The sequence below is a fragment of the Aphis gossypii genome, chromosome 2 (genome assembly GCF_020184175.1).
Source record: "Aphis gossypii isolate Hap1 chromosome 2, ASM2018417v2, whole genome shotgun sequence".
NCBI lineage: Eukaryota > Metazoa > Arthropoda > Insecta > Hemiptera > Aphididae > Aphis > Aphis gossypii.
Window position 1 is genome coordinate 787,433 of NC_065531.1, and position 26,052 is coordinate 813,484.

The window sequence follows — 26,052 nt, forward strand, 5'->3', positions numbered from 1 at the left end:
TGGGTTGTACCAATATCCGGCGTTCTGTATACACAATATATATAATAATATTATATACAATTCGATAAACTGACAGACGCGTGAAAATAAATAATATTCTCGATAGAGAAACAGCTAAGGACAATATGAGATATTTTAACTAAAACAAATACGAAACGTCACGAATGTATACATTGTAACTATATATAATATTATATTATAGCAAAAAATATTACAAAGAATAATAAAAAAAATGTATTGAATTTCGCACTCTTATTGTAACTTATTTGTATAGTGGTTTGTAGAACACGTGATCATCATATCGTTTGGTTTTGTAAACGAAATAGGCTTTTTAGTACTTACTTTAATTAAATATTTAAAAACAAAAATTTTATTTTTATTTTTACGAAACTATAAAATCCATCTAGAATTTATAAATTTAAATTTGTATGATTTTTATTGTAGAAAAAAATTGTGTTTGGATTTATTTTACTAACATTAATGGTCCAAACTATTAATAATTTTTCATCACAAAAATGTTTAATATTCGTGTACATTTTATAAATTTTTTTGTACTAAATTCATATCACTTAATGTATACCTATACATTTGATGTTTAATCTGACACCATACGTTTAATAATAATATGTAATTATGAGTGCAGTTTTAGTAAATTTTATTTATCGAATAAAAACTATTGGTTTTGTGCCTACACGATTTTACGTATAATTAAGAATCTTGATTTATTACTAAATCGTAAAAAATATTATATATTTAGTTATTAGTGCTTTATCTAGTATAAATAAGATGTAGATTTATCAAATATTCGATTCTGATCTTAATTAAAAACAAATATCTGATTGATTTTAATAAAATAAAATAACTTTATTTTGATGATTAAATAACGATATTTCTATAAAATATATGAGTAGTGGCGTAATGTCATAAATTTAAATACTTATCGCAGACAAAATTCTAAACCTATAATATAATGCTCGGGTTAATATATGTTTTCTAAACGAACGTTTTAATTATTGATTGAAATATATTATGCATTGTTCATAGTACCGATTTACTTTGCACGCTTACGTTATATAAAACAAATATGTCTCCATCACAATATTCAATTTCAACTAAAATAATACTTTGCACGTTATAGTTTGCACATTGCAGTTATGTATTATGTTTGTGTTCATTTTTTTATGATGCTATTTAATCGGAAGTTTTTGATATAGTATACGATGATAAGTAAAACGAAATGCGTTCACTAATGTCTAATAGTGCTACATTAAAATTAATAATATAAATGTTTAATATCAAAAACAATTCAATTCTGTATATAGTTTCGAGTCTCTATATAGGTAATATTTTATTTTAAGCTTTAATTTAGTGATAATTTATAAGTAAATAGTAAAGCTTATTAAATCATTAATTTTTAAAACATAATATTATCTTTTACATAATAACAACATCTAGAATTTTCTAAGCAAAATATTTAATACGAACAATTAAATTTAATGACGAAACTATGAATAATTGCTAATGTGATGTCTAACTTCAAAAATTATTATTTATAATAATGCCATATCGATATTCGATTTATTATATACACTAGAACAACTATATTATTAGAAAATAACGGCACTCAATGTTGGCTTGACTCAAAAACAAAAAATACCTATGAAAATTGTTAAAAATTTTATATTTTTGTACAAATATTTATAGTTCAGAGATATCTTTATGATAAACGTGAGTTATTAATAATTACTCATCTAAATTGTATAGTTATAGATGCTATAATATTACAATATGACATTTTCCATGCTTATCACTGATAACCTACTGTCCACCGTCACTCGTTCTATTATAAAACTATTATTTAGAACCTTGGTTTCATCATTATAAAATCTGTAAAAAAAAAAAAAATCATTAAATCTGTAAAAATATTGTTTTATATTTGTTTTATGTGAATAATTTTTTACGTAAAAACAATATAATTATGGAGATAACGACGAAAATAAGACAAGACGCAAGACCATCTTCTAAAAATTAAAATCTTCCCGTTTGAAATTGACAAGGGAACATATTTCTAAAAAAAAGAAGAATTTTATTGTATATGATATATAAACCTATATTTTTTAATCTTACAATTTATAATTCTGTATTATTCTGTACCATCTTTAATATTATAAATATTTTTAAAGGTCAACAATTTCCAGAAAATAAAAACAAAATAAATGAATTGAATACGACACATACGTACCTAACCTATAGTTGATAAATAAAAGTTAATAATTATTAAATTTCCAAGGAATAAAAATAAACAACTATTATAAGGTGTGTTTATTCAATAATTAGTGTTTTATTTTAAAGTACTAAATAAAATACAAAAAATATAAATTTGTTTTGTACCCACCGTTTGTTAGTTTTCACAATCAAAATATTTATAAGATTAAGCTTTATTTGAAACCAGGGTAATAAAACATATATACATACGTGTTTTTCTATATTTTTATTCGTTCTTAATGAGTTTTTTCTTCCTAATGATTCACTTTAAAGAATATTGATCAATATAGTCACATAATATATCATAATAAAATAATCATCGCTGTTCTGGCCACAGATGTCAACTGTTCAATTTAATAGGCTACTGAAAACCAGGTATTAAACATAATAAAATAATATAATATTTCCTCAATAAATCACATCATTATTAATGTACATTTTTAAGTATTTTATACTATATTTACAATTATGTTAGGAACTTTTATCTATAGGTACATTAATATTATGGTTTGTTAATCGAAAATCGATTATCATTTTCAAATTATATATATTTAAAACATAATTTTCAAATTTAAAAAAGCATCAAGGCGTGTCGTTTATAGAAGTAATGTGTACAATAAAGTCAATATACGCATAGACTTTATTGTTTCTGTCGATAATAATCGTCACCCCCTTCGGCGTTTGACGAAGCCATTAAAATAACAGCCCATTTACTCTACAGTTATATAGTATATACTGTTATAATATGGACTATGGAAAAAACAAATTGTGCAACTAAACATATTTTATTAATAATTGTTTGACACATTTTAGTGTTCTTAACTACCTACTGTATTTTCGAACATAGTATAATTAATTATTACGTGTGTAATAATTTTTTTGATGACTTTAATTAGCAATTTAAAAAACATCATTTTGAAGATTTTGTTAATACTATACTCATATAATATAATGCAAGTAAAATTGTTCAATTCAATAAGTCTTTGTTTTTAGAGAAAACGAGAAATTAACGTTAGGACTCTTCTTTACTATATAAATATCTACTTTATTAATTTAACTTTAAATAATTATGGATAATAATATAATAAATGGTTTTATTATATATTTATAATTTATACATAAATTGGCTGCAAGTTTATAAGCTGCCGATAATATTCCACAAGGTGATAAGGACAAATATTCATAATCTTTTATAATAATAATGCTATCCGCGCTCAAGACTGATATTATTTGAAAAAAATATATATTATCGGACTTCTCGAAAATGAAAATAACTTATCTTTTATTTTACAATATGTATCATTCATTACCAAGAATTTTCTAAAGTTCTAAAAACATATAGGTACTAAAAAAATAATAATTATTAGCATTTTTAATACGATTTTTATATGCTTATTTCCTGTAAAAAGATTATATAATTTATAATTATATAATAGGATGTTAACTGCTTGAAATCGAAATGTTCGAAAATGTTTTACAGTCCACGTGTACTTACCTAATAATTACCTATCTACCACTTTGTTCAATGTTTATCATTTTAATTATCCTCACCGCAAACGTTTATCATAAATAGGCAAGTACACAGATCTGAACGAACTAATATTATACCTATATAGTTGAAATGCATTGTAAGAAGTGAATTGTACTTATAATTTATCCATACAATTATTGCAACACATCGACTAGTAGGCCTATGCAAATTGATAACCGATATAAATAAATTACTGCGCTGCATGCGGTAAACTGATTTTATATTATAAACAATTGCGAACGTAGGTACATAATAATAATAATGTGAACGGGTATAAAGACAACCGAGGAATATGTATAAGTATAATACGTACTCACTGACTATTTACAGTTATAATACACTTAAAAACAAGATGTGTAATGTGTATATGCTATAAGTACGCGATATATTAACATACAATATGAATTCATTGAATTCAACCTTTGAAAAAAAAGATACTCATTTCGTGACATTGGTAGTCACAAGAATACACGAGTATATTATACAGCATATATACCTATTACCTACTCAACAGCATATTCGACAATCAATATAATTAGTTCTTATCAACGTCTAATCATTGCATATAATATTAGCAGTTAGCACACACATATAAAGGGTGTTAAATTTACAAAGCCTCGCAGACGTCTCCTTCTACCTCGATTTTCCATAACCTATAAAATAAATATGGTTACTGTATAGAAATGAAAATTATATATTATATAATATTAGTATGTCATACCTAATCACATTTAATCACCTATCTCATATAATATTTGATATTTCTCAAGTAATACTAAAAATACGTTCTATTAATCTTGAAAATTATCATTACAACCAATAATTTACACCTTAAGTCTATTAAAGCTATTTTTAAAACATCAAATCATTTAAATTAAAAATTAAAAAAAAGGGGGAGAAAGTAGATAAAAGCTTTGTTGTAATGTTGTATAGTGTCGGGTGTACTTCGTCATTAAGCATGAGTCACTGTTACAGTGTTATAAATGTATTATCATTTAATCCAATGGTAAAACACAATATTACGATGAAAAACTATTTTGAAGAAACTTACTGAACAATTGTTTCAGCAATAATATTTATTAACATTTTAACAAATAACGTTCATGTATTTTTTTTTTCGTAATTCCTGATTATTTTGTAATTTTAACTATTGACCTTCCTTCGCCTTCCCCGTCCTCAAATATAAACTAGATTTTAATTTTTTACCAGAAACCTACGTCATAGTTAAAAATATTTTAATGTAAGTAAGTTTTGTAGGTATTTAGTGGTTTTAGTATATACTTGAACTAAGGGACCTTCCAATAAAAAATAAAAATCTGTGCATTTTTTTATAAAAAGTGTCTTTAGGCACAAAAATACTTAAAATCAATACATTGCTCTTTTTAAAATCTTAGATATTCATAAAAAATAACATAAATAACTGATGCGTGTGTGAGTGTTGAGGAGGAGGTGGGTAGTACTAATTTCTAATTCGAGTGCAATTTCCCCCTCTCTCTTTATTCTACTAAACTCATCAGAGCTGTATAGATTTATATAATAATCTAGTACTAACCACAAAAAATAATATATAATTTATTAAAATTTAATTACTAACAAAATATAAAAAACGTAATCATATTATTTTATAGGTATACAAACTGGTGCAGTTACTCATTAATATCGGTGGTATATTAAAAAAATGTTATTGTAATTTTTAATGGACGTTAATAAATGCATGTGTGACTGTAGTTAATTTCCATTTCAGTTTGAATATTTATACTGAATTATGCATATAAACTATAATTTTTTTTTCTCTTTAAGCTACAATTTTCGATATTGCCAGTTGTCAAATATATTATTATTTATTAATTATTATACTTATTTTGTGCAGTGTATTGTTGACCAAAGGAATGTGTTTTCGTAAATCCACGTATAACGTGTAAAAATAAGATTTAAAACTAATAAAGATTCATTATTTCTCCCTTGTCTTTAATAAATCCACAATTTAGGAACCCATCGTCACGACTTTTTTTTGTTGTTATATGATGTAGGTATCTATACCTATATATTGTATTGACGCGGAATTTGTTTGTGCGATATATTCATATTGTTCATTATGATAAACTTTGACTTTTGATCTGTTTGTTGATTGCATATCGTTAGAGCTTGTATATTAATAAATAACCTAATATATCTTTTATTATAAGAAATTATCAAAAATGTTTGTATATTAACTTTACGGTTTCTTTTTCCGTCATTGGCTTTCGTCTGTTTTAATATTATTATTATACTCTAAATAAATCAATTTAATAAATCTAAATTCTTCGGTCTCTGGTTAGTTATTTAACCGTTTCAAATGTTTCACTCATTTATTATAATATGTGAAAGAACGCCGAAATTCAAGTAGATGTTGTGTATCAACTTATACACATGCTTACTATACTGAGTGATTCGCAACCAGTGATCACCCCCATTTTTCATTTAATAATGAGTTTATTCCAATTCTGATTATTGAAACTTTTAAGTATAATTATAATTATCTATTATATTTTTGAATTTAGGTGGTTTTCTTTCTATTTAATATAAGTATCCAGAATCCCCTGTGTTGTATCTACTATATAGGTTTGATCAACACAGCAGTTCATATATCACTGGTATACGTACCATAATCTTATTATAAAGAATACTTTTATATTATTCTTAAGTTCTTAAAAATATAATATATATATTGTACTACTTTTGTATTTGGATGTTTTCTCATTTCTACTAAATTTAAGCTCGTTGGTTAATTTATAAACCGAAATATTATGTACATATTTTTTTTCCAAAATAAGTATTCAAATCGTATAAAAATATTTAAAAAAAAAACGTATTCAGAATACGTATTAAAATATTTTTATTTTAAAACTGTATACGATAAGAGCACAAAAATTCCATATGAAATGTAAACATTCAATAAACCTTAAACGCTTTAAATCCTATAATAAACATGCAAAGCTTATTGTTATTATTACAAGTATAAAATATATTGTTAGTTTATACGTTTATGTTAAAAGAAAAAATGCATCATGTATTTATTATAAATTCTTCAAATTTATTTAAGCAGAAATCTGGGAGAGGAGAATTTAATATTAAAAATATTTTCTTAAATTATCGGCTATAATAAGTAGCCTATAATAGATAGGATACTTACCATATTTTACCTCTGCAACGAGTCATGTGAAATCTGTCGTTTCCATGATCGCACTTTTGACTTTCAAAAACAGCTGCCATTCGTCAAAATTGAAAACACAAGTTTAATACTGTAAGTGGTGGTTAATATATAATTATATAGCTTAAAATAGCCTTATTATATAATTGTTTACACTCGCGATGGTTCTGAGGGATTAATAAACAAAAGCACTACTTATTGTAAATGTTTGCTCAAAACTGAAAGCATAATAAGAACTGAATTAGTTTATTTCGATGGTGGGAAGGCCATAAGTAACGTAACCCACAAAAATGAAATTTTACAGAAGAGACTAAAATTATATTAGTTTTGTTAAAAATTATACAAAGAAGCTAACATTTAATTGGTTAATTGTTGAATACGTATTTTAACAAATAATTATACAATTAAAAGTTAGAAATGATTTTTTAAACTAGTTACTATGTATCAAAGTGAGGGAAGTTGAGGGTTATAGTATTTGATCTGGATTGGTGTTTAAAATTGTGGGTTACGTTATGAGCTTTTTTGGATTAGGTACATCACAACGGTTAAATATAACTAAATATATTCAATAAATGTCACTCTGTTACGACACATGATGAGATCTGGGTGTTAAAATAAATTTTTCCTTAATAATAATAATATTAATATATTTTATAACATCCATTCGTTATACGTCATTATTAAAATATTTAATCAATGCATTTTTTTTTTTTTTTTTTTAGGAAAACATTATGTTTGATAATGCAACTAGATACTAATAAAACGATGTGTAGTTACACTTAACCTACTGATTTTATCGGTCGAATTCGGTGGTTTAACCTTAGTTTAACGATTTTAATATGGGCATTGGGCACTCAGCAGAAATTTAATATTTAGTAGCCGATAACAATACTATTATCTTAAGAGGGTTGCGTTAATTGGCATCAATGTATTGTAAAACAAATAAAATAATGATGGTTACAGTGAGGATTACATTTACATCAATTGACTGGAGCCGTTTATAATTATTGTGGGTTACGTTGTGAGTTACATTACTTGACCATATGTCCCTGTGTGGGTTACATTAAACATAAATGACTAAATTAAAGCTGAATTTACCACTTAAAGAAATGATTTGAGGGTACATTACTAGGTTAAAAACGTGTATTTACATGTGTTTTATCATTATCAGTTAAATCCTCGATTTCGAAAAAGTTGAGGGTTACGTTACTTGGCTTTTCCGCCATCGAATTTTGTTACAGCTCAAAGGGTGTCTATAATAATATTTTGGCAGAGATATCCAACTACGATCCGCGAAAGTATTAAAAACAATTTAAAAAAAAAAACGCATTAATATTTACCCAAGAACATAACGTACTATGTAAAATAAAATTTAAATAAATATTTCTTCTTTTACCATTACTTGTTAATTTATTATAAATTACATGCTTACGTTGTTATAATAATCAGACATGAAAATGTGTCGTAGGTTCAACGTTATCACTGTTGCGTCGTTTTATAATAAAAAATAAATTATTAAAAATAATATTATCATATTTATTGTTCTACTAAGTTAACATTATTTCATCACTAATATTAATTTAGTTCTATTAGTTAAAGGAAAAATCTTAAATTCTTGGCCTCCATTTTTTTTACGGCCTTCGGTAATAAAAGATTAGTCGCTATTGGCCTAAATAAAGAAAATTCATTATCACCACTGATAAGCCTGTATAAACTGTATCTACTATAAGTCTATAAACTATCTATATTTATATATTTTTAAATATCTAAACGGCAATATTATGCTAAAAATTATGTGTTAATAATTTAAAATGCAAAACACTGATCTTCCATCACTGCATATCGGTTCAAAGTGGGAAAAATAAAAAAAAAGGTTGGTACCTACCTACCTAAACTGATCGATATTATTATTCTATAATTCAGATATAGTTAAGTACTGCATGTAGGTATTATGTTTATTGTAATCGTATTACTATTGGATGTAGAATATTTCCTTTTGATAGGTATTCAACGTACTACGTAGGTAGATTAAAATATTTTCTATTAGATTTATAGGGAAGGGCCAAAGAATATCACCTAAGCAATAACAAGAATAAAGTTTAGATTTTAAGGGTACTCAAATAATATAAACGATATGTCACACGTATAGGCCCTACTGCCTAGTTGGTATTGATTCAATTACCTAATTAATCAAAACAATTTGAAGGGCATTTAATTATTTAAAAAAATGAAGATAATATTATTATACTAAAGTACCTACTACTTATAATATATGCAACAAATCGATAAAACCTATAGGCACATTTCTCTCCAGTATCAGTAATTATTATAATATCTATTATTGTATTATATTATTATAATAAAATTATCTGAATCTTAATGACGAACACCAATACAACAAGTATTGTTATAAATACCTATATTATTTATACCTATTAGCCTGAACATGATGTTGCTCAATGTACCTGTAATCTAATATCCATATTTTATAATATTATATTGATATGTATATTATTGTATATTATCTAAGTACCTAACTGGTACCTATAGTGTTATGAAGATAAATGATAATACAACTTGTAGCGATGAATGGGACGAATAGGTTTGTCATATCATAGGCCATGGCACGCTGCCTATTTAAAATATAATAATATTTATTATAAATACTGCAATGTGCGGATAATGTGACGATTAAATTATTCTTGTGTTGTGTTTTATTGTATATTAGTGTATTATGATTATTCTGATTCGATGTGGGAATATAATATAATGCATTTTTCATCTTCGATGATTTACGCAATTCGAAAGGAGCTACTACAAATTGTCTACAGAAATAATAATGTTATTTTCTTATTATAACCATTACTATTATTAATACAATTATATGATAAAATAAAAATAAAATAAAATACAATGTTGATGAATATAAGTGACAAGCCTTATATACAGCTAGATGTATGCATGATGTTTGTTAACTTAGTAGTCTGAAGACGTCCTTACTAAAACGAAATCAAAACGAACAGAACGCATTGGTGCGTTATTGAGTGCAGCTTTCCCCCGCCATCCTTATACGACCTTTTTATAATTTATTTTTTAGTTTTATTTCAACTAAGAAAATAATATTTACATATTATATGTATATTTAATATTTATACTCACTGCTTATCGTTATTTATTATCCAGTTTATGGAATTTTCAAATGCTTAAAAATGTACAGTTAAAATATCAAGGTATTCTCGTTGAAAAGAATCAAAGAGATGTTGTACTTACAAGGCATTCCCTATAGCATATCTACTCCCACGAAATTCCTAAAATTTAGAATTTAAACTAGTATACAAACTACACTAATTACAGTGAAAACTATAAATACCGGAAATTCTTAGTCACTGAAATGGTGTTCACTATTATCTTCTAAACCCCCGCAGCTAAACTGTTTTTTCTTTGTTGCAACAGGTGATGAGGGTAAAATGTCTGATTCTCTCAAATGGTTCGCGTTCATGTCGTATGGCGTCGGACACGTGCTCAACGACCTGGTGGCCTCTATGTGGTTCACCTACGCCTTGGTATTCTACCACTACGTCATGCAGCTGTCCAGTATCAATGCCGGTGCTGTGGTTCTCGTTGGCCAGCTAACGGACGCTGTTGCGACGGCTGTCATAGGCGTGTTATCGGATAAGACCAACATCTACTGTACCGATCGATACGGCCGCCGCAAAACTTGGCACCTTTTCGGTGAGATATCTTATAATAGTTTATCGTTACGACAGATATTGTCTGTTTTTGTGTACACAATGTATATTACATAAGTACTGTTGGACTTGGGATAAGATCTACGGTGGCATGATTGCAGCAGGTAATCATGTTATGTAACTATAATTTTCCTGGTTAGTTTACAGGCTCCAATAGAGTATATTTATCTCTGATTAATCGTTAAATCATTTTAGGATTGCGTATATAAATGATCTTATATCACATAGGTACCCAAAATAGGTAGATATAAAACCTTTCCAACCGCAGCTTTCAGCCAAACAATTTTCCCCTTCAGTTATAGGTAAGTAGAAACGCATATCTAAGCTTTTGAAGGATCCTTGTCCTTATAGATTTCTTTTTCCGAACTAGAAAAAAAAGGAAAATTCAAAAGCCAATACATCGATTGTTGATCGAACGTCATGTGAACTATTACAATATTATATAATATGTAAATTTTAAAAGTGAATAAAAAATTTAAAAATTAAATCCCAGGTTCACATGTACATTATAACTAACTATAATATTAATAAAATATGATTTACTTACTTCCATTGTTCTTATCATATAGGAAGTGTACTAGTGTTCATAAGTTTGCCGTTCGCGTTCTCGCCGCCTATTTTACCCCAAGCCGAGACCTCCGAATTAAATACTGCTCTATACTACTGTTTCTTCATAGTCTTCTTCCAAATCGGATGGGCATCCATAGAGAACTCGCACATGGCATTAGCTTCGGACCTGACGCCGATAAGGGACGAACGAACGGCATTACTCTCCATAAGGTATTAAATAAAAAATAATTACAAACTAATGGCTACATAATATACATAGCATATAAAAGTATAATCGTATTTTAATAAATTTTTATTTTTTATTTATTAATAATCATTTTTATATGTGTTTTCAATACCTAAACAGGTATAGTTTTACCGTCTTTTCAAACATCCTGGTGTACGTAGTCACCTGGATCGTGCTTAGAAGTAACAACGCGAGCAAAACTCAATTTGGACCTTCAGAAAGAAAAGAATTCCAAGTATATATAACATTAATTTTTTATTTAGTATCCCGACACTACATGCGTGTATCTGTGTATAAAATACATTGTCATTGTGCATTGAGTTATTGACTGCCTACTATTATTAATTTATATAAAGGAACTAGTTATGTGGAATTAAAAAAAAAAAATTAAATAATATAAGTAGTAAGTACCTATTAACAATTATTTGCCATTAATTCATAATATGAATGTTGTTCGTTATACAAATTAATGTGTTTAGTAATTAGCCGTATAAGTGCTGTATAATAAAAACTTTTTATTTACAACTAATCTGGGAGAAATCTGCTGCACAGAAAATAATCGGAGGAAAATTGCCATTTACCATGCTACGCACCGACAGCGACTACTTAATGGGTTTAATAATAATAATAATAAGAAGAAAACTATTCAAACTAATTTTTCTGCTAATGACGTATATAATTGCATGATTTTATCGAACATTTTAAAACCTCATTTTTTATTATAGTATCGATCTAAAATATGAGCATTGAGCATGGGTTTTTTTAATAGTTTGTTTCCTAAAAATGTATTATTGAAAACATACATTTTCATATTTAAAAAAATATTGTCATCCTATAATTTCTATCACCTTTTTTAATTTAAAAAAAGCCATAAAATGGCAGTAAATTAATATATACATTTATTTATATAGATAGTCATATTAGTGATCATGATTGTTGGAGCTATGACAACCATAATATTTCATATCGGGGTACGCGAACCCCTGACCAATAACCGTGTGAATCGAGAGCTCCTGATGACCGAGACTGAGGCTGAACGCGCAGCCAACAGTTTTTGGTCTATGTTCAAACATATCACCCTCTACCAGACGGCCGTCGTTTACATGTGTTCTCGGATCACTGTTAACATGACTTTGGTAAAAACAAATACGCAATTTTATATAGAATATTCATTATACTGCTTATTATTATTGTTGATGTATATATATATAATTATTATATATAGGTATTCTTGCCAATGTACTTACAAGATTATTTAAAATTGGAAGCAGAAAAATTAGCACTGTTACCTTTGATAATGTTCCTCAGCAGTTTTTGTATGTCACTCCTCAACAAACCCATGAACATGAAACTCGGCAGAAAGGTAGGTATAGTACACGTACAGTTTTTGTTGAAATGACCAAACACTAAACACCATTTACATTAAAAATTGTATTTTTAACGATTGAAACTTTCGTAGTACACTTATTCGTTCGGCGTGGTTTTGTCATTGGGTTCAGCGTTATGGTGTTACTTAGGTAGTGGCAACACATTTGCCAAATATCAAGTTTACGCAGTCACTATCATAATAGGTAAGTAACTACACTTATCGACTGTTAACAATTTTACCATCCCCTGAAATTTAAGTATATTTGCGCTAAAGTAATTTTTTTTCGTGTCCAAAATATGTTCAAGGTTACTTAAGCGCTTATTTTACTAAATATTTATATACATACACGATTAAGTAAATTGTTCATTATATAATATAAAGTATAAACACGATATCATATGATTTTTATGGAATATTACCATTACATATTTTATTTGCCTCGTTATGAGGATCAGTATCGAATTTATTTTATTACGATTATATGTAAAATCAAAATAATAATGCGATATTGGCATATTGCGAGGTATGAAAATAGATAAGTAGTTTAGGTACTTAACATAGTATTTTTAAGATTTATCTATTTTTTATGAAATAAATTAAGTAAGTTGATAAGTATAATACAATTTAAATAAAATAATAATAATAATAATTTATGAACTTTTAACAATTGTTAAATAAGCTACTGTAATAACCACAAGGAATTAAACCATAAGTACAAGTCAAGAATATCATGTCCAACAATGTGGTGTAAAGTGTAAACTAAAATCATGTTTTTCTGAAAATATTGTTTTCAAAACAACTGTCATGTGCATTTAACATATGTGTAATATATTTATTTATACATGTATTTTATGGCAACGTTGCATTTAAAATCATACGAAATCGTGTAGATGTTTTTAAATACCTATAGATAGTTATTAAATTCTAAATCTAAATGACTTAGTTTAGATATTTGGAGACAGGACTACGGAGTTAATCCTAAATTTGTAATTATGTTTTACAATGGCTATTTAATATTAGATTTTCATAAAATTATCTAACGTATTTTATCTACGTAATTTATTAATTTATAACCAAGGATCAGTGGCGTACCATTGGGGGGTTAGGGGTTTAACCTCCCTCCCAGAAGTGAAATATGTAGGTATAATTCTTTTTTGGAATATTACATTATAACATTTTAATATTTTATACATATACATAAATGGTAACCCCCCCCATAAACGAATTCTGCGTACGCCACTGCCAAGGATATTATGAAATAAGTTAGATGAGACAACTATTTTCATAAAAATATAAAACAGTGATGTAGCCGGCCAATCGTTGGTACACAATAGCGATATTTTTCAATAATAATTAAAAAAAAAATTAAATTACAATAATAAATAAAATACATGTGTATTTTAATTTTTTTAATTTTAATAAGCAATTACTATCTACCTAATTATATACATTTTAGATTCTGAACGAAGTGATGAATGTATTGATTTTACAATGGTGTGTGTTTTTTTTTTTTTTTTGTGTCTGTGTACAGCATAACTAGTCGAAATAATGCTCCAATTTCAAACTATGGGGGTGGTTTCCGATGTAAAAGTGAATATCCTTGGTGCATTATAGAGGTAAAAAGTTAACATTTTCCAACAGTTTTCAAAAAAATCGAGAAAAACAAAAAAAAAATGACGGAAAAACGGCAATTTTTACGCAAAACCAGTTTTCGACCAAATCGATTTTTTTTTATGGTTGTAATTCAAAAACTAATCACTGAAAATACTTGAAATTTTCACCAAATGTTAATGTCAGTAGTATCTGTATATAGTTAAATTTTCAAAATATTTTGACTTTTTTTGAGTTATTTATAGACTACTGAAATTTTCGATTTTTTTGAGAAATTTTTTTTAAAGTGTCGATAAAAAATTTTTGGACGACCAAAAAGTTTTGAAAATTTAATACAAGGTTCCTTATGAGTTGTTTTTATTGTAGCTAAAAAAAATTAAAAATCGTTAGTCACAATTTTTTTTTATAAGAGTTTATAGTTCAAATTTTTACGAAATCTGTCGAAAACGCGAAAATTTGCAAGTAATTTTGTAATTTTTTTCTTTTATAACTAAGTTTTGAAAATTTGTTACAAGGTTCTCCATACATTTTTCTTCAAATATCTGTAAAAAAAACTCTACCGGATTCAGACAAAAAATTTTTATGAGTGTTTGAAATTTAAATTTTTACAAAACCGCACTAAATAACGGTTTAGCCTCAAACGATTTTTTATATTTGTTATAATTCAAAAAGTATAAGTCGTAGATACTTGAAAATTTTACCAGTTATTTAGATTGGCATTTTATTTACTTGATTTAATTTTCAAAATACTTTGAGTTTTTTTGAGCTATTTATAGACAACTGAAATTTTCAATTTTTCTGAAAATTGTTTTTTTATGTGTCGATAAAATCTTTTTGGCCCTATCAAAATACTTGAAATTTTAATGCAAAGTTCCTCATAAGTTATTATTATAGTGATTAAAAAATTATAAGAATACATAGGCACAATTTTTTTTTATTAGCATTTGAAGTTCAAATATTGACAAAAATTCGTCAAAACCATGAATATTTGCAAATTATTTTGTAGGTATATTTCATAAAAATTTTTGTAGAAGTAGCTAAGAGTTGAAAATTTAATACAAGGTTTTTCATAAGTTTAACTTACAATTATTATAAAAGAACTTAAATTTTGTTGTATTCAGGCCATTAAAACATAAACCACCTTTTTCACCAACCACTAGAAATTATATCCTAGGCTGACAAATCATCTTCGTTCAGAATCGTTTTTCGTATACAATGATAACTATCATTGGATTCAAATTTAACACTCCTATAATATATAATAATGATCCATACGGCACCTAATGTACAGCAGAGCGGTACTCACTTGCCCGCTTTTTAATATTTGATAGGTATAGGTTAACTACCTATATAGACAATAAACTATGATTATTTGACATATTGTGTATTGTGTAATGACAGTCCTAATTCTGTAAAATAATAAGAAAAATGTTTTTGGACTTAATAAGGTTATTTTTTGAAACGAATTTAGTATACATATGGGCAATATAACTCTGTAATACATATTAGAAATGCTTACCGCGTAACAATAATAATACTATTATAAGTATATTAATTAAATACTTGTCAGTTGTTGTTTTTACGTGTATGCTTTGTGTATTTGTAGGTATTGCTTGTTCAGTGGTATTGGTCACCAGTCAAGCACTGACCACTGATTTAATCGGCGATAAAACGCACAGAGGTGCTTTTACATTTGGCTTGATGAGCTTTACCGATAAAGTTTGCAACGGGGCTGTAGTAATGACCGTCCAGTCTTTGTAAGTTACGAAAACCGTTATTGTTTTTCAAGAAATTAAATATTATATAAATTGTACAAACTATTGTACCGATTACCACTAACTAACATTACCTCCTATACTATAAATAGGCATTGCGAAACATGTCCGAATTACTATCGCGACATAATGTGTTACAATTGGACGATTCCTTCTATTTTGGCGTTTATCGCGGTCATCAGTTTACCCTTCGGTGGACGTCCAACTCTGAGTGAGTTATAATTAATCTAATTCCTGTCGATGTTTTTAATTTTGTAACATACCGACCTGATGGTCGATTACTGATACAATGACTTTCATGTCTAATACCTATTATATATACCTATCTTAAACAGCTGTACCCGAAGTTCCAGAAACGCATTCGAGCAGCGGTAATCAACATCCTGATCAATCGAAAAAGCAGCCGATAGAAAAAGGACAAGAGGCCCTACCCAGCTACGCGGTAAATTCATAACGGAATTGGTAGTTTATCTAGTCATTGCAATTTATCACAATCCATAATATTACATGATTGTTGAAAATAAAACATAGAATTACAGTAAATAAGTGACTATTTCAATTTCATTATTTACCGTATAGTTTATTTTATTGTTGTGTGGTTTATGATCTGTAATTTATGTACAATGCGGTTTCGTCTTAAACAAAACTTTAACAAGAAAACTTGTACGCACAACAGTCGTGTTATAGTTAATGTTATTGTTAAATTTAAAATATAGATCGAAGCATATTTTTTGATAGTTTATTTTATTGAGTTCAAAAACTGTTAAAATTGAGCAATTTTAATCAATAATGTATATTTTGTTTAAATAAGCTAAGATATATTACGAATTGTTATTTTAATTAATTTTATTTTTAACATAGAATATCGATGTTAACATAAAATTTGATATTCTAAATAACAAAAAAATGTAAATTTGATTTTTAAACAACGTGATAATAATTGTATTAAATATTTTGAAAACAGATTAGGTAAAATATATATATTATTTTTGTACTAGTCTTTTAATTAATAATTTAATGGATTATGAATTTTATTTTAAATGTTATTTTGTACATAATACACAAAACTGTTTGTTTTTTTTATAAATTAATTTGATACAGTGAAAAACTGTTAACATTTATAAATACTATGCTAAAACTATTGTTAAACTAAGTTTTGGTTTTTAACAGTATTTTTTTTTCTTTTAAATTAAGACTTTTATAAATTATTGTACAATATAATTATTATTATTATTTAATAAGTAGACAATGTTAACGTTTCCCTCCAAAGTTAATTAATTATGCATTACCATTATTCACTATTATTATCTATATTATAAATGTTTAATTGATCAACGTTTTTATTTTATTTAAAAGAAAACATTTATAAATTATTTTATTTTATTTAATGCCAAGCTATATTTTATTAAATATATTAGGCATTATTGTTATTATTATTACAATTAATACAATTTGTAAACATTTGAAAATGTACGTTTTTTTATTAATATTATTATTATTATACTTTATTATGTTTATATGAATATTTATTTTTGCGTTTTCTTAAATATATAGGTATATGTCCTTATTTTAATATTTTATAATATCAGCTACTCATAAATATATTGGTATATGTATATCTTATGCTTACAAGTCTTGCATACATGTTTCATTTAATATAACTTCAAAAAAAGCATACCACTTACCTGTAGGAGATAGCAATAACTAAGTTGAGCTTAAGAGCAAAGAAAAGTTTCTAATACTAGTTTTTTTAGCACCTACTTATCAAAATAATCTGGAAAAAACAATATTGCTTTAGGAATTTACACGCAAAACCAGTTTCAATAAAATATATTTAGTTCTTCTTGCTGTATATTTTAAAGTACAAAAAATTGTTCTGTAAACTTGAATGTTTTGCATTTATTTATACACTACATTTCTAGACTTAAATAATTTTTTTCTTCCAATAAGATGCTCCTAGCCAAAGCTATATCCTACAATCTTCATCTATGGATGTACAGAAAAACTTTTCGATAATAACCAACACTCTATTAGATGGAATCCTACCTATAACGGAAAAAATGATTGGTCCCAAGCAATTCCATTATAGAGAGGTTTTACTGTATGTCTGTATACAGATTACAGAGTATCATGTTTTGATTAATTTAACATGATATAAATTATAAGTAATATTAATGGTGTTGACACAATAAGAAGATAACAAATAATGAATAAATAAGTAGGTATATCTTTTGTAGTTAGTACCTAGTTACTATTTATAAAAATTTGAAAATGTCTTATTTTTCGATTTATGAGTGATAAAATTACGGTTTTTAGTAAAAAATAAAACATTCATATAGTCTCATTATCAAGTAGTACATACCAAATCACAAAATATCAGAAATACATTCATATTTTTGAATTTCATATTTAAATTTATGCAAACTTTTTCAAAATTACAAACATTTGTTTTAAATTTATAATTATAACACCTAATGTAAGAGAATTAAAAACAAAATTTCTCAGAGATAACAAATATATTATTATTAATTAGGTATTGGCATAAATTGTTATTATTTTATTATTGTTTAAAATGTTTAAATAATATTTAACTATATATATAATGGAGCATTTTGCTATTAATTTAATTATTATTTACTATACACGATACAATCTTAAAAATATTTTAACTAATTTTAAGCTTTTTATAGACATTTTAAATAATCAAATAAACAAATATTTTTAATTTTTGGACTTCGAAAAATTGAATTGGAGATTTAATATAAGATTTTTTATGAAAATTTAAAAACATAAAATGGTCAATTTCTTTTTTAATAAAAAACCATAAAAGATTTCAAATTATTTGGTTTAAAAATAAAAATTTAAGTATACAACATTGAATACAAGATTTCTTAAAAGTTTCTAATATAGAAATTCTACACAATTTTTTTTTCAAGATTTATTTGTGCCTTAATGTACAATAAGAAAATGTACTAACAAGTCATAGCATTGGTTATGGAATTCTATTCTATTTTATAATCAATGGTAATTATAGACAATAGTATAACATGAATATTTTACGGAAGAAGCCATCTAGTAATGACACTATCAAATAAAATATTATTCAAAAGGAATTGAAGATTTTTGTTAAGCACTAAGAATATTACTACTTTTTATAAACAATTACTTACATTTTTTCAAGATACTATGATTAGTTATTAAATACCATAAATCAAAATCCCACTTATAATGTTTAAAGATTCATCTGTGTTGACTTAAATTTATTTATAGTTAGACACATTATAATAATATTTTATAATATATGATTAGGTTTTGGAAACAATTAATTCAACCTTACTTAATGAATAATAAAAAAATACTTAAATAATATAATATAGGAATATTGATTTATAGTAAAATATCTTCAAGAATAAAAAATGACAGTGCTTCCTCAAAAATAATTGTTAAAAATGACAATAATTGTTTTAAATGATAAAATAATTTATCATTGAATTCAAGTTTAACACACCAATTCAAATGATTCACTCAATGAGAAGGTATATTCTACCCTGCAATACAGCAGTGTGAGTTCCCTAATTTCTTGTTTCTTGTTATAGGTCGCGAAAGAGTTAAATACATTTTTACTTGTTTAAACATGTATAAAATTACATAAAATTAGTGAAAAATTGAAAATTAGTCAATAAATTAAAGGCAATTAAGAAATATTGTATTTTTATTACATTTTAACGACAGAGAAAATAAAAATACATGTACCTATTTTCAATTGAATATGAATTATTATTCAATAATATGTTATTTAAACATACAGGGTGATTTTTATTGTTAACATGAACCATTCATAATTAAATATTGTGTCAATACAAGTTTTTACATAATTGGAAGCATGGTTTACCATGATTAGAAGTAATAATTATAAATGATAATACATTTTTTAAATTTTAATTGAAGTTTTACAATATTATTTTGTTCTAACTAAGTAAAAACACTTTTGACAAAACAAAAATTAATGAAGATTAAAGACCATGTTTGGTTTATGTTAATAAAATAAATTATCTAGTATATATCAGGGGTTACCAATTAATATTTTTGGAGGGCCAGATTGGGAATTTTGAAAATTGTTAACAACTTACATTAGAATGAAAAAGTAATATAGTGGCCTAATGGTCACTATATTTTTCCATGTCTGTGAGCTGGATAAAGTTTTTCATATCCAAATATTTCTTATAAATAAAAACAAAATGGAAGTTATGTCCAATAGACTAGGATTAATTGTATGGTGTTTCAATTCTTTTTTTTTTTTGTAAATTAATTTATTCAGAAAAAAATAAGGTCCATTATTTTTAAAATTAATAATATTTTATATACACCCTTTACCAATCTAAATATCGATAATTATTAAAAAAAAAAATAATAATAATAAACAATAATTGTACAAAAAAAAACAACAATAATACGCTGCACACCGTTTAAGTTTTACAAAAAATAGTGTTATACTTTTTAATATCTCCTATAACGCATGATAATATTATCAGTTGAATTTTAATACCGATTCATTTCAAATGCTGATGTTTCTTTCCCTGACATAAATTAATGAATAACTGAAGACTAAAAAATTCTGTTAAAAAGGCAGTTTTGTTTTTTAGCTAAGAGTATATCTTATACAATATCATAATAACACACTAAATTAAGTGATAACTTAAAAAAATATTTAATAATGATTTTTCATGAGTACAAGAATGCTCATATTTTTACAATTTATTATAATATAATATTAATAAAAATTTAAGTAATATACATATCACTTAGTACATTTTTTTTCTAAGAAGTTGTCTTTTAATTTTAAGTATAGATTCTATAATCAACAAAAAATTGATTATCTTCTTATAGTGAATGAAACAATATTAATTAATGGAGCAATTGTATGATCAACAATATCTTTTGAAATTATTACCAAATGATTGATAAAGCTAAAAAAAAAAAAAAAAAATAATCATAATAATAAACAATGAGTTGTACGAGTAAGCATAATAACTCAAGTACAAATAATTTTAATATTTGTTAGGGTTTAAGTAAAGTAAAAAAAAAGTTAAGAACTAATATTTATATAAAAGTACACCACTTTCAACTATTTTTATAAAAGCATAATTTTTCACAACAATCATTGTTGAAGCTGTATGGTATTAACAATAAAACAGTTTATTTAATTAAAATTATTATATATTATAATCATAACCATAAATCTAAATGCTTATACATGAATATGCATGATTGCATTATATAATATATACATTCATACACATACAATGTATATACTGCATAGTATATAAATATTTTTAATATAAACATTATGACATATATATATATAGGCATTTTTATAAAAGAGTGGAAAAAAGTGTTAACAGAATACACACCATTTATTAATTTCAACTTGTTACAAAATGTACTCGTACAACTCTTAAAAATAGCCATTTGTCGTCTTTGAATTAAAATCTAAAATTATTTACAAATAACTTTTATAATAACTATGCGCCACTAATATTGTAACGTATATGTGGTGCTGGACTTGGTCAAAGCATATACAAAACATAACCGAATTATTTTTAAATTTTTAAGTGGCTTTAAAATAAATCATTTAGATTTAAATTACTACCATATCCATTTTATAAGTAAAAAATATACTTTTTTTTTTAAACTGCTTTCTGGTTTGATAATTAAACATTTATAAAAAAATTTTTTTGATTTGATTTTATAATTTAAAAATTATAAACCATTAACAACTAAAATTTAGAAAATAACACCCCAAGACTTTAAGGTAATTTTTAAATTCAAAGAGCAAAAAAATTAAATAGTATTTCAAATTATTAAAAAAATGTAACTGTTTAATAAGCTAACAAAGTCTGCGCTTCTTTTCAGAAAAATAATACAATTTAACATATTATGATCTATTTATCTGGACTGCTTAGTTGAGAACATGGAGTTTTGCAAGGACTCCACCCTGGATATAATCGTTCATTTACTTACCCTGCTCAGGTACTAGAAAATACACAACTATTAATTAATTAGGACATTGATGTAAAATTCAGTCACTCTAACTTACCTGAGCCAGATAGATCAAAATTTGGGGTTCCACGTGGACTCCAGGTTGCGTTATTGGCGACTGCCTCGTCTTCCTCGGTGACTGAAAAGCAATTAAAACAAAATAAAATTATTAACAATCGGCAAACGACAGACCCAAATTTTGACGAGTCAACATACTCATATCACTCCAATTGGTAATGTTCGAGTGTGTCGTTTTTGGACTTATCAGCTGCTGTCCTGTTGGAATGGATCCTTTGTGCAATACCCTAACGACGACAACACAAACAAGAATAGAGACAAAACATAGTTAGTAATGTACGTCTATCGTGCCACCGTCGACAATGACGGCAGTCAAAAAGTAGTGATGATCATAATGATTATGAAATTAATAATAATAATAATAATAATAATAATAATAGATAATATATATTAGTAGGTAAATATACTGACTTTTTTTTCGAAGTCCACAGCACATAGTCCTCCCGCTTGAAGTGTTCGGAACATATCCTGAAACTTTTAGACACTTGGCTGGAACCGTGATTCTTGAACTTCTGGATGACTTTGTCGTTTTGGCACAGTTCGACCCATTGTTTACACCTGGGAAAAGTGGGGTGAGTATAAAATGTTGAACACACGGCGTTAGTGGAACGATCGAAGTCTTCGAAAAGTACTCACAGGCTCTCGTTGGTCGGGAACTTGTGAAACGACAGGTTCTGCGTGCTCCGGCTCGAGTTGGTGCATTTGTTGAAACAACAGTTCATGTGCGACGGCATCGTGTGGTCGTCGTCGTCGTCGTCGTCGTGCGCGCGGCGGCGTTCGGCGGGCGCGCAGCGGCGGCGGCGGCGATGTGTTACGGTACGGACTTACTGTGCTCTGGGGCACACACGCGCGAACGTCGCGGAAACGGGGCCGACGGTAGAGAAATTGAGACGCGCGCGGCTAAAGTCAGAGGAAATTTTTTTTTTTTTTTAAATTAAAACGTTGTTTCATGCGCTGATAACGGGCTGCGTGATAACGGTTCGCGTTGGCGGCATCGTCCGCCAGGCAGTGTGCTTTTTTTTCCTTTCTTCGGCCCGTAAAACAACACAGTGCGTGCCCGATGGGACCCGACGCGACGTTTTATTATTTATCTTGTACTACGAACGGACGGTCCAACAATGGTACGAATGTACTATATTAATAATATTATACGACGGTCGACGACGTGCGTACGATAGAATGTTGCGCGAACGCACGCGCTAGCGCCCACACTTAACGTTTGGGTAACGCGTGCGTACGTGTGCTTAGTGCGCATGCGTGAACAACGACGATTGTTGTGCGTGCGTGCGTCGGGCGGCCATTGTGAGACGACCGTGGCCGTCGTACATCGTACGTGTGTCGTGTGGGTTACCTCTTACCTCGACCGTACACGTCGTTGTCCGCGTGTGCCTGTGCCTTGCGGGCTACGGCAGCCTGAGATCACATGTAAATAAACGCTCATGCACACGTACACTTTACCAGCAACGTGCGGTTATCCCGCCACCGACCCACGGAGCCCTGTTGCTGTGTACGTGTGTTCCGGTGTGCAGTACACAAACAATATAATTTTATAAAGTATATCGTTAACTGTTGTTGAAGCTGTGACTGTGAGCCCTCAGGGTCCTTGGACTTAGGACCATAGGCGCCCGCAGGGGGGGGCAAGCTGGGGCATTTGCCCCCCCTGACTTTTCAAAAAATATGTTTTAAATTGAATGTTTACAGCTAAATTACTATTTATTATATAAGAAATCCTAACATTGCCCCCTCCTAAAAATGTCTTTGGGCGCCTACGCTTAGAACAAGTTTTTATAATTCCGTTGGTGTGTGAACTGTTGCGGTACGTCATCTGATTGATGACAGGGTGCTTTTTGGCACCTTTATTTTTTATGAACGCTTATTAGCCCTCTATAAAATTAATTAACAAGTCAATGGACTGAAACGTTAAAGTTAACGAGTTAAGTTATGAAAACCATAATGCGTATAATACTATAATTTGATATGTATGAACTATGAAGGTAGTTTATATTTATTACAGACAATAATTATTGGTATGTACATAGGCGTGTTCAGACTTTGGTGGCCGAAGGGACATAACAAATTTTTGAATTAGAAGACCTATTTTTTTTTTAGACATGAAGAAACATTCATTTTTTATATTACAAAATTCACAACGTTAGGAATATTTTTTATTATAAATGCGTAACTAAAAAAATTACAATTAATCAAAATCTATAGGTACTGCAGGGTACATACCACACGACTTTTTTTTTATCTTAGCATGGTTTTGTTGGAGGCCATGGGCGCCCATTAGGGAGGGCAAGATAGGGAACTTACCCCCCTGGACAAAAAATATTACGAACTTATAGCTCAATAAGACAATAAATATTACCATAATATTATTATCTTACATTTGAGAATTTTTTATTTTGACCTCCCTAAAATGTTACCTATGGGCGTCCATGTTGGAGTCTACGGGGGAGAGGGGCAGTGCCCACTCGGCCACTCCCGTAAACTTACCTATGAGTATGTATGATCAAACGATTTCTAAATTCTGTAACTTTTCAGGTTTTTTTTTTTATTCATCTAAATATTAAATATACTTATAACAATATAACCCTTCAACCCTCTATAGGTATGTGTCGTATATGATAACTACATTAAGTTTATGTATTTACTATGATGAAAAAATGGTATTAAAATTTTGCACTTTTCATCTCTACTCTTCAGTTTCCGCACATACAATCAAGAGCCATCCCAAAATCTTTCGGGTCCATGAGCAAATTATTACGGAGGCCTCACAATCGTCATAACACGATATTATGATAAAATAATCAATGAGGTTTGAAAATGTTGACAAACATAAGTATATTTATCATTATTTTTCGTACTCAGCTAATATGACAATAATGAATTACATTATATGAAATATAATATATTATTTAAATTATAAAATTATAAAATGAACCACATAGGTACTATGTAATAAATAGAAGATATCTATCTCAACTAAAAGTACAAATAATAGTAATACTTTACGTCTTTACTTAAAATCTAAAACAATATTATAATATGATAGGTGGCTAATGTATTATGTAAGGTATACGACAAGAATACTCTAAAAACTACATATAAAAGTAGACATATTTTTGGAATACTATTATGCAACCTTGTGATGTCTTCTTAGTAACACCAATTATAGTCACGGAATTATATGTGTTCAAACGTTTCCTCCCATATGGAATTAGATGCACTATGTAGTGCATGACGTTTATTATTATGGTACCACTACGTTCTTGCTTTTAATAATATTTTAAACACATAAATCATATAATATTAGCCTTACGGCCTTACCAGTTAGAATGATTACCTATTCAGAACAGATATGTATCACACTCAATTGTTATTCACACAGTTTTAAACAATGCTGACTAAATTTTTAAGTTTTCAGTGTTTTCACTCACAAATAAGTCTATATAGTATATACTATATACAATATGTATTATGTATTTATATTTAATAACTAACCTAATCTATGTAATACAAAATAATATTATGTATAGTATGTGTATCTTTTATATAACTTTACATATAAGATATATATATATATTATATTGTAAACTATAAGTAAACTATAAATCTTAGCGGACGTTCACATTCTAATAAAATACTT

At 27.4% G+C, this 26,052-nt stretch overlaps 2 protein-coding genes across 9 annotated transcripts in view; one reads left to right on the forward strand and one right to left on the reverse strand.

Moving 5' to 3' along the window:
* LOC114132724 (major facilitator superfamily domain-containing protein 12-like) overlaps positions 1-17,803 on the forward strand; it is a 35,851-nt gene extending 18,048 nt beyond the window's left edge. For 3 of the 5 annotated variants that reach the window (XM_050199605.1, XM_027998266.2, XM_027998264.2), the window contains exons 2-10: positions 10,440-10,718; positions 11,305-11,515; positions 11,652-11,766; positions 12,443-12,667; positions 12,757-12,894; positions 12,991-13,102; positions 16,118-16,268; positions 16,379-16,497; positions 16,622-17,803. In XM_050199605.1, coding sequence (XP_050055562.1) covers positions 10,440-10,718; positions 11,305-11,515; positions 11,652-11,766; positions 12,443-12,667; positions 12,757-12,894; positions 12,991-13,102; positions 16,118-16,268; positions 16,379-16,497; positions 16,622-16,740 — 1,469 coding nt within the window. In that variant the 3' untranslated portion in view covers positions 16,741-17,803. Of the gene's footprint in view, positions 1-2,535; positions 2,641-10,439; positions 10,719-11,304; positions 11,516-11,651; positions 11,767-12,442; positions 12,668-12,756; positions 12,895-12,990; positions 13,103-16,117; positions 16,269-16,378; positions 16,498-16,621 lie in introns of those variants that run through there. The other 2 variants (XM_050199608.1, XM_050199606.1) reach the window with 2 other exon arrangements.
* Positions 17,804-20,694: 2,891 nt separating this feature from the next.
* Positions 20,695-24,095, reverse strand: LOC114132750 (52 kDa repressor of the inhibitor of the protein kinase-like). 4 transcript variants are annotated; one of them, XM_027998305.2, is made up of 6 exons: positions 23,040-24,095; positions 22,815-22,961; positions 22,542-22,630; positions 22,384-22,464; positions 22,308-22,319; positions 20,695-21,253 (listed from the first exon to the last, which is right to left on the reverse strand). In XM_027998305.2, exons 1-6 carry the CDS (start codon positions 23,135-23,137, stop codon positions 21,234-21,236), a joined length of 447 nt encoding a protein of 148 aa, XP_027854106.1. In that variant the 5' UTR covers positions 23,138-24,095; the 3' UTR covers positions 20,695-21,233. The 4 variants fall into 4 exon arrangements, with proteins under 4 accessions (XP_027854106.1, XP_027854104.1, XP_027854107.1 ...); XM_027998303.2 differs by having other exon boundaries at positions 22,308-22,334; XM_027998306.2 differs by lacking the exon at positions 22,308-22,319.
* Positions 24,096-26,052: the final 1,957 nt, after the last annotated feature.

Bases quoted from the DNA above. Each gene is read 5' to 3' on its own strand.
- LOC114132750 (XM_027998303.2), bottom strand. From the start codon at position 23,137: ATGCCGTCGCACATGAACTGTTGTTTCAACAAATGCACCAACTCGAGC. The intron at 22,465-22,541 runs GTATGTTGACTC...ATTGCTTTTCAG, and splicing joins TACCAATTGGAGTGATATGA to TCACCGAGGAAGACGAGGCA. The intron at 22,335-22,383 runs GTAAGTTAGAGT...ATTAATTAATAG, and splicing joins TTTTGATCTATCTGGCTCAG to TTGTGTATTTTCTAGTACCT.